General features: G+C 40.0%; 1 protein-coding gene across 1 annotated transcript; it reads left to right on the forward strand.

Moving 5' to 3' along the window:
* Positions 1 to 1892: 1892 nt before the first annotated feature.
* lhx5 (LIM homeobox 5) lies at positions 1893 to 13851 on the forward strand. Its single transcript, XM_063890056.1, has 5 exons — positions 1893 to 2065; positions 4048 to 4271; positions 5240 to 5517; positions 8296 to 8461; positions 13502 to 13851. The coding sequence occupies exons 1-5, from the start codon at positions 1893 to 1895 to the stop codon at positions 13849 to 13851; spliced, it is 1191 nt and encodes a 396-aa protein (XP_063746126.1).
* The last annotated feature ends 190 nt before the right edge of the window (positions 13852 to 14041 follow it).

Here is a 14041-nt window from a genome sequence, read left to right on the forward strand (position 1 = left end):
CCCCTCCTTTTTTTTTATCTCCCCCTTGTTTTACAGGCTAAAGGGCGCTGTGTTAGGAGCCTCGGATAATTGAGGAAACTCATTCAGGCTTGTCTCTACAAAGGACTGGAATACACTGGTTAAACCACTGCTACCTGCAGGATATATCCAAACTTGGTGTCCTGGGTGTAATTTTTTTATTTTGAAAAACAGTAATTAAGCCACAGCTGAGGAATGGAATCTTCTTTTAATGACTCTGCTATCAATGCAACGTTTTAGGATGCAGGAAATGGGGTCAAAAACAGCCAATTAATTTGGAAAATTAGGAAAAAAAAAAAAGATGGTAGAAAAGTTGGTGGCCAGTACCGGGATTCTCCGTTCGAATGTCAATGTGCCCTTGGGAAACACATGACAGTATGACTTAAGTGCTTTGCATATGTATGTAAATGGCCAAAGAAAGTCAGAAAAAAAGGTTTGGCAATTAATATAATGTCTTTTTTAATGCATATATACTCAAGTACATTTGATTTGGCATAACTTTAATTAATAAGAAATCAAAGATATAAAGAAAGGACTTAAAATAAATAATATTGCCTCATTACAATTTTTCTATTTGCCCTTTTTATTGCAATTCCTTCATCTCTTATAACTACCAGCTGTTGTTTATCTGTTCCTCTCTAAATGTTGTCTTGGATGACCTATAATCGTTTAAAATGAGTCAAAATTCACACCTAATGTTATTGAAATGAATCATCATTACCATGGAAAGAAAAAAAAAAGCTTCTCGCGCGCATCCACTAACATGAATTAGCGTATTGCATGTTTGCTTAACTGCGAACTAACAAAACGAGGCTGTTGGTAAATATTGAAATTCCCTTCGATTGGTGGCCACTCTGTTAAAGCACCGGGTGACCAGGCTCTCCCTATTGATGAGCTCCAGCTAATCCTTCGCATTTCCCTGTAAATAGCTTTCTGCATGAGAAAAGGCCCGCGGCCCCTCCTCTGCAGCCTTCACAGCCTCAATGTAATGCAGGAGCGTTTTGTCACAAGGCCATTATGAGGTTGTGTAGCATTAGCCCTTGTTCGGCTACTCCCATTCCCATTGCATCTATTCACATTCATCTCTTTGGCAGCAAAGTGCCATTTAAACGGCTGTTGTACAGGTATTTCCTAACCTTCGTAGTGTTTTGTGGACTTTCGAGTTGAAAGTCCGATCAAAATGTTACAGGGGGGATCTTGGATGGCACTAACTGATGCGTTTTCCCTTATAAAGTCAGTGGTGTCTCTATGACCCACCATGAAACCTTCCACATGCATCCCTGGCCCTGTGTTCCTGTGTGTGATTCAGGTTCGCTCTGAGGCTTCAGCTATGAACGTGTAACCATAACAACGGTGTTCTGATTGGCTCTCCTGCGACGGGAATTAACGAGGGCGTCATCCAATGTGAGCACTGGCAAAACCTCGTGATAACCACAGCCACAATGATGCGAAAGTGGCGGCGTGAGGTGAGCCTGTAAGGAAATGACTGGACCCAAAACAAAGCATGAGCGAAGGGATGAATTATTAGAAACAAACGCGTTTGAATAATTATGTTTTAACTGAGTTGGCGTGAGAAAACATGTCCGGGCTGTCCATTACGCAGTCCATCAGCTGGCGCGGCTGAAGCCTCTCCTCTCTTCTGGATTGTGGATTTTGACAAGTGCCAGGACAGCAGCAGAACAGGACCAGGACTAATACTACCCTTCTCAGGGATTGTCACTCTGCTGCCTTTCAACGGGAGGTTCCTCCACTTTTCGTCTGACAGCAACCCTCCCGGAGCCAAGACGTTGTTCCCCGTAGACCCGGGTTGCCCCAGTCCGAGCAGCGCAGTCCGTGTGGGCAGGTCGGCACTCGGCGTCCTGCAGGCCGGAGACATGATGGTCCACTGTGCCGGCTGTGAACGGCCCATCCTGGACCGGTTCCTCCTTAACGTGCTGGACCGAGCCTGGCACGCCAAGTGCGTCCAGTGCTGTGAGTGCAACTGCGCCCTCTCCGAGAAGTGCTTCTCCAGGGACGGGAAGCTCTATTGCAAAATGGACTTTTTCAGGTAACAGAGTCTGGATTCAGAGTTATTTAATTAATTTAAAATAGGGCTCTGATTCCAGTCAATACAAAACATGTGCACAATACTTTGATTTATTGACAATGTTTCCAGGGGTGCAATAATTAATAGATAAGTGGAATAACAAAAACATACTAGATATAGGCTAATGTGGCCCACAAAGTCAAACCTGAAAATAATTTCCGCGGCACAAGCAAAAATATCAATTCAAGGCAAGTAATTATATTTCAAACAAAAGAGCACTGCCCATAAACCACTGTAGAAGAATACATTCTGTATTTAAATTTTAGGCTTTTAAAATAAATGATCGGTCAAAGTTTTGACCTTTGAAAATTATGCCTGTACAACAAAACAACTAACATTTAATTTCATTGTGCAGCCGTGTATTCTGCGTTTGATCTATTTTCAAGTTCAAGACAATACTTTCCCCCTAACACATTAGGCTATTAACCGGTACACAATTCCTAAAAAGTGTCTCAGGTAATTGAGTGATAAGTGAAGCCCTTGTTTGTCCGGTCGCACTCTCTTAGCATCATTTTCATTTGTATGTGTCAGTTATTTTCGCCCAAATTGTCTAATGACATGTAAGACATTAGCCTTTGTCCGGACGGGCTGTTATTGGCCTCGCACAGCCTTGGCCATCATATTAGCGCAGGTCCCATCAAGCGGTGGATTTAAATGGCCAGCCATTAGCCAGACGAAACAGTAATCACCCTAATATGTCCATTTGTTGTGTAAGTAGAGTTGTGCCCTTTCGCTGGGGGAGGCTTGGCCATGCATGTGAAAGAGGGGACAGTGGAGCGATACCATTGCAAATGGAGAGACAAGCCCACATTAGTGTTAAAACAATGCTCCACAAAGGGAGTGCTTGCTTTCACCCTGAGGCTTAAGCACCCCCCGATAGGCCGGCTGAAAATCCAGGTATAACAGGCCCAAAGCGAGCCAACATCTGCCTTTAAACTCTTCATATTAGTAAAAGCATTAATGCAAGTGACAAACACTCTCTGAATAACTCTTAATAATACTCATTTGTGATTGCTTTCACCCCTTTTCTCCATTATGCAAATACAAAAGCAGCAGAGGGGAATTCTGCAGAGTTTATTTTCGGGTTATTTGTGTATCAAATTGATGAGTCTTCCCACTCGGTATTTAAGCGGGTGAATATGGATTAAGAGAAGATTTTCACGCTAAAATGCTCCTACTCTGCTTAATCCTATAATATATCCGTGGCTACAATGTGTTGATTGTCACTAATACGTTTTGCGTGGGGTTATTGTCAGAGCACCTCCATCAAAAAAATTGAGCATGCGTTTTTTCTCGATCCTTAATATAAAAAAGGCAATGACTGACTATTTCTATCGTTTGAACGCGTCTCCGTCGTCTCTATAATTATTCCCTGAAGATATAGAGACAGGTAGACATGTGTTGGCTATTTTGTATATTGTGAATGGTTGTTGAATTATTACTTAATATTCTACGCTACTTTACTATAATATTAAATAGGTAATGCTATGTTTAACACTTTAACTGGAATTATGAGAAATAAAAAGTATTGTCTAAGCATTGTTTTAGTGTTGAAAATAGATTATTATTATGATTATTGCTACTATTATCAGGCTATTATTATTACTTTGTGCTGGTATGTGTTAGTATTCTCCTGTGAATATTATTTTTTTAGCATTATTATATTTTGGATTGTGTTAATATTGGCCTAATTGTAAGTGTGAGTGCTGGAATTATATATTCCTACCAAACTATTATGATGTAATCATCACATTTTATTATGACTGATGTGATTTTTTTGTAGACAATCAAGGCCGATTTTGTAAATCATGTGTTGACCCCAACAAGGGCTTTTGGCGCGTCTGTCATGATTGTGTGTGGGCCTAAACTGAACGCAATCTCGCTTCTGTTTTTAATAACAAAAAATACAACATATATCTGACATTATTCTTCGTTTTTTACAGGCGGTTTGGCACTAAATGCGCGGGATGTCTGCAGGGCATCTCTCCAAACGACCTGGTCCGCAAAGCGCGCAACAAAGTGTTCCACCTCAACTGCTTCACCTGCATGGTGTGTAATAAGCAGCTGTCCACGGGAGAGGAGCTCTACGTGATAGACGAAAACAAGTTTGTGTGCAAAGAAGATTACTCCAGCTCCGGGGCCATTAAGGAAGTCAACTTGAACTCAGGTAATAAACGTGATAATACGCCGTGATAAGTGTGTGTTTGTCTCTTATTCCATCTCAAATTGCCTTGCTCTGGATAAATAAATGCACATCTGATAAATAAATGTGGCTTTCCAATGGCGCAAAATATGATGGAGGCTATAAATGTCATATTCCGTTTTTTGTTGAACCTTTGCAGTTGTCCGTGGAGAGCATTTCACAACAACCTTGTCAGATGATTGGTTTCAATATTTGCCTTCCACTGGACAATGGCTTTCTATTATTGTACAGCAGGATCCGCTGGGGATGACGTATAGTGTGGCCGTGTGTGCAGCTCCTCTTCCCCGCAGTCTATTCATCCCCATCCAGCCTGTTGTTACGCTCTCCTATCCTGAACGCTCTCCTATACCGAAATGTGTACATAGACGTATTTGTGTGTGATATTAAATCATGTGCAATTTATTGTTTGTATTTAATGAGAAATAGCCTTCAGTGATAATTTAAAAAATGTATTTCATCAAGTCTGCAAATAATAATAATATAATATTACGCTTACTTTGTGAAGCTTCTTTCATACTAGAATTGCAGTCTTTAACTCATGTCATAGCCACAGAAAATGTATATCACATAGAATAACAATAGAAGACATAGAAAAAGACATACATTGAGCATAGAATAAACTTAAATTATAAAATAGATTAAAATGTAAGATAATATCATTAAAAGGTGCATTAAAAGTAAGATAGCGTTAATTCACATTCAAGTAGGGGGCAATATATATATATATATATATATTTTTTTCCATAAAAATCTCACCCATGTGCCTCTTTTCTGACAAATTACAGTGAAATATGACACATATTTTGGATGCATACTTTCCTGTGTTGCCGCTGTGCATCCCCATGCCTAATTAAAAACGCCCCCCCCCCCCTCCTCCTCCTCCTGCATGACATTTCGGATCGTGACCTTCCTCTTGTTTGTTTGCCCCTCAGTGTCGTCGTGTACAGATAGGAGTTTATCGCCGGATCTGCAGGACCCAATACAGGACGACATAAAAGAGACGGACAATTCCACGTCTTCTGATAAGGAAACGAACAATATTGAGAATGAGGAGCAGAACTCGGGGACCAAAAGGCGGGGACCCCGGACCACCATCAAGGCCAAGCAGCTGGAAACATTAAAGGCCGCGTTTGTCGCCACGCCGAAACCCACCCGGCACATCCGGGAACAACTGGCCCAGGAAACCGGACTAAACATGCGCGTCATCCAGGTAGGATCAGCTGTGTGCATAAAAGGGAAAGAAATAGGGGAGGGTCAGCAGAGACAAAGACAAATTAGAGAACAATTACAGATAATAAATTGCTTTTTCATTTAGCTGGAATTAACTGAGTTTTTAATTGAAGGCCTCATCATGTGTTAGAGAAATGTCAAAACATAATTAGCTGCCTATATATTCAATCTTAAGCATTTCCCACAAATTCTGTATGTGCACGTTTTATATTGTTGAAGCCATTTTGATGGAATTCTAATCCCAAATAATAATCTTACAAATGTTTGTAAAATGGTGACAATTGTCTTAACACGAGACAAAGACAATATTTAGTCATCTTGCATATCATTTGTATTTTAACAACAGATTAATAATAAAAATCATTCATGTGAAAGCAGCGTGTTGCCTTAAATTAGTTTTATTTCCCCACATAAAAATGTAATCTCCCCTTTCTTTGCAATCCTGGCTTTTATTATTTAAAATAGTTACAAATAATTTCAATTTCAAATGTTTCTATTTTAGATTCAATCCACCAATGTTTTTTTTTTAAAATGCATTATTTAAAAATGATAAGCTGCTCCTTCCACTATTTTTTATTCCTATAAATTCCGTTCCTATTTGTCTTTTAATTTCCACACTGCTGTAGCCATACCTGCAGGCGTTCATTTATGCCCTGAAATTAAGATCTACTAATCCAATTTACTGATACATGGATATAATAAATGCCTTTTTTAAAAAAGAATGTAATTTATTTTGTGCAGACAGCGGTTCTTTTAGTAATCAAACATGTTGCACAGCCATGAAATTAGTAAAAGGTTAGTTTTGTTTTTGCCAAAGGCAGGAAAACCTCCAAACATGATTTGCAGTTAAACAGGAACACACACTGTTTTGGACCCTGTCTGTCTTTTTCACCCTCAAACACAAATACACACCAACACAAACACAGTGTCTGGGTTGCAGACTGTGTCAGGATGATTAGCACCATCTCTGCCAACTGTGATGTGGCTTTTTGTGCACTCACTGTAATTATCGCTGATTTCACAGATTTACATACCACCCTCCCCTTTCCCACCTCTCTGCTCTTACTCACTTGCAGCCTGTTCCCACTGCATATCAGAGCAGACCAGGGCCTCTTAAGCGCCTCATTTATATCATATACTGCAGGTTGCTCTGTGTGTGTGTGTGTGTGTGTGTGTGTGTGTGTGTGTGTGTGTGTGTGTGTGTGTGTGTGTGTGTGTGTGTGTGTGTGTGTGTGTGTGTTTGTGCGTGTTTGAGCTGCATCAACAGAGCTCTATCAAACAGTCAATAAATCAATCAATCAATCAGGCAGTCCGTCCCTCCACTGTGATCCCCACCCCTGTGTGTTGCTTGGAGCCAAAATGGAGGCTGTGTTTCGTCATCTTCCTCCTCCTCGCTCACTGTGTGTTAAATACCATTGCTCTCAACACGGGGAGCCCTGTGAGCCACGCTGCTTTCTCCAGTATGTGTATGTAATCCCTAAGCAACGCTCTCTCGAGGGGAGCGGGAGCATTTCCATAAAAATGTACCCTACAGTTAGACGATTGTTCTCAATAAGCAGGTGTTGCCTCTGCTGCTGGAGCACATAGAACAGCGTCTAAGTGGTTTTAGGTGTTTTTGTGTGTGTGTTTTTGCTAATCTGCAGCACAGTGGGATTTTGCCTCTGGTGTAGCCTGGCTGGGGTGAGCATACATCATTATGCAGCAGTGATGCAAAGGCGAAACAAGATATGTTATGTGCTCATAATGCAGACACTCTTCCGTATGGTGTGTAGTCAAATCCTCCTTTGTTCCTCTTCAAAGAAGTTTATCTAACATTGGTGAAAAGGCTTTCTATACTCTGATTTGTTGCTTTAACTGTTTATTTGAATGTTACTAAGGTGCATTAGGTTGTGTGCTGGGGCACATTTTGCTATTGCTCTTTATCGTGTTTTTTCATATACAATCATGGATTAGACGTTTCATTTTAAACAGAACATCTTTATACATTTTTCTGAGTCTTTACTCTGTTGTGATTCTTTGTTGCTTTGTGCTTTCCTGAGAAAGATTGTTACACTTCTATTATGCATGTAAAAGAGTGAATTTCGTGTACCAAACGACGCTGGTACAAACCTATGCAAATATTATACTTTTCAGTAGGATATTCATCTTATTTTTGTTTGGTTTTGACATTTACTGTTCGCTGCAACTGAATTTTAATGGTTTACACTTTTGGTTTAACTTTAACACCATTAGACGAGTTTGTTTGTGCCATTTTATTGCTAAGATCCAAGAATCTAAACCAGAAATAATGCAAAACAATACTGTAAATACATTTCAAAATGGTTACAGAGCTGTTACAGAGAGTTGTGGAATGATGAGGAACCAGATGCAAATGTATTTTTTCATAAAGAATTACTATCTTGTTTTTAAATACCATCCCTTTTTAATGCTTGAATCTACTAAAATCTGCATTTGAATCATGCTTCAAACAAACAGTGAGCATGAAGTTGAACAGATCTGTGAAATGAACCAAAGTGATCAGGATTTAAATGAAGCTGGTTAATATACATTTATTTCCAATTCAGTCAGTTGTGCTTCATGTATTTTGTGTTTGTGCACGATGCAGCAGACTGAATCTTGTAGTTATCAGGATCAGAGTTTAAATCTTACAACGACATCGTTTGTTCTCTTTGCATGAGACGGTAGACGCTTGTATGAAAACAGTGATTACGCAGTGCAATGGTGATAATGTTTTTCTTGTCTTTCTGGTTTGATGCAGGTTTGGTTTCAGAACAGAAGATCCAAAGAGCGACGAATGAAGCAGCTGAGTGCTCTGGGGGCACGGCGGCATGCCTTCTTTAGGGGCCCGAGGAGGATGAGGCCCCTGGGAGGAAGGCTGGAGGATCCCGACATCTTAGGACCTGGGGCCTATGGTTATTATGGAGGTAAGAAATTAAAGTATTCTCAAAACACGTAGGGTCACATTACTTAACTTTATATTTACAACAACATGAACAGTCCTGTTTGTGTTAAATATACTGTGTCAGTTTTGCATGATAATTGCAAAAATGTTGGGGTTCTACTTTGACCAGCAAATGTGATCACAACTTCATCTCTATGCTGGGTTCATCCTCAGTTTTATATTTTAATTGTATTTTGCAAACTTTGTTAGCCCAAACAAGGCTGATAGTTACAGTGTGAGGCTGCAGGAAGATTAGATAAAGCGTATTCTTTATCCACTGAACACTGCAGATGTTACAGGGTAGTTTGTTTGAAAAACAAGATGCAGGTGATAAATGATCAGCCCTTCATTTGTGGGAATACTCTGTGAAAATTCAATTCTAATTTAAGTTTTTGTACAAAGATTGTGAAGGCTCAAAATAAGTACTAAACCTGCTAAACTCTCACACCTGACACTCATACAGTGTACAGCATGTTGGACAAATGTATTTCAATCAGACCACAGGAGGGGTATACTTTACTCATTTATTTGAAGTCAAAATATAATCTGTTTTTATATACAAAACAAGGCATAGAAATAGTATTTGAGAGATTTAGTTCTGCTCTACAAATATCACCCTTGTGTTTCAGAGCCCTTTACAGACTTTATCACTCACTTCTTGAATGTCATCCCTTTTCTGCAAAGTTGCTCATTTCCATCTTGAATATACATTTGCTGTGTCTTTAACAAATTATAAGGGTAAATATTAAGACTCTTTTAAAGAACATTAAGACGTTATAGCAGGTTCATTGAAAGTGTGAAATAAAACAAATATTTCAGAAATGAATAGCTAATATTTAAAGCATGAAAAGATCAAATTCTGAAGAAGAACTCCAACCAACCTGACATGCGATTTATATTCAAATGTATTTAGCATACTACATTATAACCTTTTAGGTCAACTATAAACAGCTCTTTAGCAGTAAAATGAGTAATGACTTTCTATTGGCTGGGTTAGCTGAAAACATGTAGAGCTTCAGGGGTTGAACAGGACACTGCAAGTTAAAACAGCTATTTGTTGCACTGACCTGCAGCATAAAGAACCTTTAAAAACTGATGAAATGTTAATTTCACAGAAGAAATAATGTTTGATTTTAATATTTGTATGTGTGAAATCATCTTTTCGTTGAATTCTGGATATAAGGTGCTCCTAGTTGGCTGTTTTCCACATATGAATTAATGATAGCCATTTTTTTCTTTACACCTTCTATTCTTACTCATGAGTGCTAAAAAAAACTATGCAATCTCCAGATGGAGTAACGACTCCTTCAAATCGATATCCCTCTATACAATCTCAATTGTATGCTATTAAAGCCTCTGTTGGTCAAGAGAAAAAAGACATTTCATGACAATAGCAGATGGTCGGCATGTAATAATAACAGCACGCTAACACAACAACGGCTCCAACCTGAACAGCAGGAATAAATCAGATGCACCTGTCATGTATATCAGCAGTTTGTTTTTCAAGGACAGTCTGAGAGGCATGGTTTCTATACAGCTCCTGCACATCTACCTGAAAGGCTGAGGCATTGAGGATACAATGAGCTGAAGCTGTCAAGGCTGCAAGGCAGGGAGTGGGAGGGGAAAACGGAGGACAAAACCTTCCTCCCTCACTCTTCTGCTTTCTTCGCACGCTGCTTTTCACACCCTTTTGTGCCGCAACAGCAACGGGCCAGTCTGTTCGTCTCTATCCGAGCTCGTTGCTTCCTTATGTTCCTCCGCTGCTGCTTATCCAGGCAGGAATACCTGTGTGTCTGCATGCACAAGTGTAATTATAGTTTGCAGAGCCAACACCCCCTTTTTTCAATACCCACCCCCATCACACACACACATATGCCACGCAGGCCACAAAACACACGCTTGTTGTTTATGCTCAAGGTCGGCCAAACTAGCAGGGTCCTGTTTGTGAGATCAAATAATTAGCGTGTTTGTAAAGTCATGTCAGCACTGATTGTTTCTCTTCATACTTTCCAAAAGCCACAGGCAACAGCAAATAAATGCAGTTGTTATAGTTAAGCACCATATTTCTTGATATCTAACCTGTTAGTTGCCTGTTTAGACTGAAATAGGAGTAAGAACAGCATATGGTGGGAGTGCAGAAATGCTAGTGCAACATCTGGGGCAGCGGGATGAAGTTTGCCATCGATCTCAGTTCAAGGTGGTGTAGGAACAGAATGGATTTAATGTAACTCAGGTAAATTGGAGCAGAGGGTGGATGTACATTTGGAAAGAGAATTTGGAAGTGGTGAGAAGCAGAAGGCAGGCGGAGGTTTGTAATTGTTAATGGATGCAAACCTAGTGTGAAGTAATTGGCTGCATGTGGTTCTGACGGTATAAACAACTCAGGAAATGTTTTAGGGAATAGTACATCAAATAAGTATTGGAGGGATGGCCTGCAGCACTTTTGCCATACCAACACTTCACAAATCACAAGCCATTTTCTTGTCCAAGTCTGCTTCCTTTTGTGGCTGTGTTGAAAGGATTGTATGGAGGAATCAGTTTCTGGTTTAGTATTAAAATAGTATTTTTACACGTTGGTAACTATTCTCATAGGCTTATGAAATTAGATTATTTATACCACTATCAGGCAGTTAGCTTGGACTGGAAATGGGGAGCTACACCTTGCCTCGCCTAGAAATGTCAAGGATATAGTCCCCTGTTGTTTGGTTTTCTATGTACAAATGTATAGAGGCAAGGAAAGGCAAGTTTAATTCATAGCATATTTCAACACAAGGCAATTCAAAGTGCTTTACAAGACTGAACAAAAAACATTAAAAGCACTAAGATATAGTACAACAGAAACAGATACTAAGATTACATTTAAACATAGCTTCTTCTTCTTCTTCTTCTTCTTCGTCTTCTTCTTCTTCTTCTTCTTCTTCGTCTTCTTCTTCTTCTTCTTCTTCTTCTTCTTCTTCTTCTTCTTCTTCTTCTTCTTCTTCTTCTTCTTCTTCTTCTTCTTCTTCTTCTTCTTCTTTCTTCTAGGTTGGTCACCCTAATTTAACCTTTCGCAATATCTACTGTTAGTTTTTTTCAGTTTTTTTTTCAAATTCTGAGATATTCAGAATTATTGTATTTAAGTACTCACAGCAAAGGACCATTTTTTTCCAGCTTCCCTGTTGCTCTGGATCAATAGAAATCAAACTGTACGCAGTCATCTAACAAATAAATAGTCACAAATGTCTCAATGCTGTGAGCACAAGTATGTATTTGGGTGAAGGCAAATATCATACAGACATGAATACAAACTCTTCTGCACAGCTAGACATTACTAAAGGGAAGTTAGTTTTGAATCCCGGACAGAATACAAGATACATCCAAAGACATAGTAAACTTATAAATAATGAATGAAAATGACTTTGCTTGGAGGCATGAATATGAAAATACCTGCAGATATCAAACATTAGTCGGGGGCCCAAACTGCGCCGAAACCTCTCAGAGGCGTAAACCTGTCAGTCAGTGTTAGTAGAGCTAACGCAGGGAAGATTTGTAATTCCGAGTGTGTGCTGGAGATTTCCTGTGAAAGCAAGGAATTTGGGCTGTATTGTGTCATTAATTTGCCAGTTTCTGCTGCAGCGCTTTGAAGTGAAAGCCATGAGAAAGTTAAATTATTTTATACAATAAAAACATCAGTCATCCCTACGCTTTGTTTAGTATTGAAGAGAAAGGGGGTACTGAACCTGAAGGTGGAGATTTATTTGATGGAAAACAGATATTATTGGTCTTGGTTGGTCAGATTCATTTTGGGTAAAGACATTCATTTTACCCAGTGGATGAATCCCACCGACATTGGTGATCCACTGACCTAACCTGTAGGGCCATGAATTATGTGCCATTTAGATGCTAATTTACAGACTACAGAATCTGTTGATGCATAGGTTGATAAACACATGAAACCATTGAATTTAGGCTCCAACATAGATCTTCTTCATGATTGGCTGAAACAATAAAGGCCTAATGTTGTTTGAATAGAGAACTATTTTGTCTTATGATGATTGTGATGCGGTACAAACAATGTCGCTGTAAAGATGGACAGAGATGGGTGGTAAAGCAAATGACTGGACTTATGAGGAAAGCTATTGATGATCCAACACTGTAATAGTGGATAAAAACACAACAGCAAGGTGTGGTTCGATGGGGAAATGGAGTAATAACGATGGATAAAGAGAGGTTACTAAATAGTTTTATTAGTTGATTGTCCAACATTCAATTTGAAAATATTAATAATCAATTCATGTTTTTGGTTATTTACAAGGCAAAATGATTATATGCATTGTCTGGATCAAGCTTCTAAGAATAGCTCAATTCAAATAAGTGTAAATAGTTTTTTTGGACTGTGGGTTGGATAAATCTACTAATGTGAGGATACCACTCTGGGCTCTAAGAAATTGTGATGGACATCTTGCACAGCTTTGTGACTTTATAGACCAAACATTTAATCAAAAAAACAATTGGCAGTTTAATTGATAATGAAAATCATTGATAGTTGCACTCCTAGATGGATTGCATGCTGGGAATAATTGAGCATGAGCTGTGCAGCTCAGGAAGTAGCCACAGCCCAGTGAGGTAGAGGAGAGGGGATGGATGTTGCTGGAAGCTGCATCAGCCGTGACGGAGTAGAGATGCAGGCGACAGGACCTGGCAGGGCTGCAGGGAGGCAGGAATCTCATTTTGGAGTTCCTCATCCAAATCCCGAAGTTTCAGCAAGGGAATCCATCGAGAGGCATGCATGACTGCGAGCTGAATGAGTGAGGGAGATGAATGCACTGTGTAAAAGGCGAGAGAACTGAGGTGGAGAGGTGTGGAGTTGTTTATACACTCAAATGAGACCGGTTGGTTGGAAATTGGACATGATCAATTTCACCACTTAGGTAAGGTGTGTGTGAAGCTGCACACCACTGTGGGGGAATGTGGATATTTGATCTATTTTTAAAAAGTTTAATAGAAAGTCTAAACCCTCGTGTTTTCTCCTGTACCTTCGCAGAATACCAAGGTGACTATTATGGACCAGGAACTAACTACGACTTCTTCCCACACGGCCCTCCATCCTCGCAGGCTCAGTCTCCGGCCGAATCGCCCTACATCCTGAGCTCTGGACCCGGACCCATGGAGGGATCAGGCCACCACCCCTCAGACGACCAAAGGTTCACGGACATGATCTCCCACGCGGAAACCCCCAGTCCAGAGCCGGGCTTACCAAACTCCCTGCAGCCTATCCCGGGGGAGGCTTACGGGGGCGGGCCCAGTCCCCCTTTCTCCTTAGCGAGTAACTCCAGCTACAGCGCTCCCATGTCCCACCAAGGCCCGGAGATGGGAGAGAGCACAGCCTGGTAAAGGACAAACAACAGGGACCATTCCTGGGTTGAATGTCAGCCTAGTTAATTCAGGAGATGAAAAAGAAAAAGAAACACATTGGGAAGTGAACAATACAGCTGAAATTTTTATGGAGGACTTTTTAAATCACGGACTGATTTTCACAATTGCAAACGGAATCAAGAATGGGACAGCCTGCTGGAAAAATAAT

This window comes from Eleginops maclovinus, chromosome 8 (genome assembly GCF_036324505.1).
Source record: "Eleginops maclovinus isolate JMC-PN-2008 ecotype Puerto Natales chromosome 8, JC_Emac_rtc_rv5, whole genome shotgun sequence".
Taxonomy (NCBI): Eukaryota; Metazoa; Chordata; class Actinopteri; order Perciformes; family Eleginopidae; genus Eleginops; species Eleginops maclovinus.

What these genes read in the sequence shown, in the direction of transcription:
- lhx5 (XM_063890056.1), top strand. Translation starts at nt 1,893, where the DNA reads ATGATGGTCCACTGTGCCGGCTGTGAACGGCCCATCCTGGACCGGTTC. An exon ending in TGCAAAATGGACTTTTTCAG is followed by an intron (nt 2,066 to 4,047) that starts GTAACAGAGTCT and finishes CGTTTTTTACAG; the next exon opens with GCGGTTTGGCACTAAATGCG. An exon ending in GGAAGTCAACTTGAACTCAG is followed by an intron (nt 4,272 to 5,239) that starts GTAATAAACGTG and finishes TTTGCCCCTCAG; the next exon opens with TGTCGTCGTGTACAGATAGG.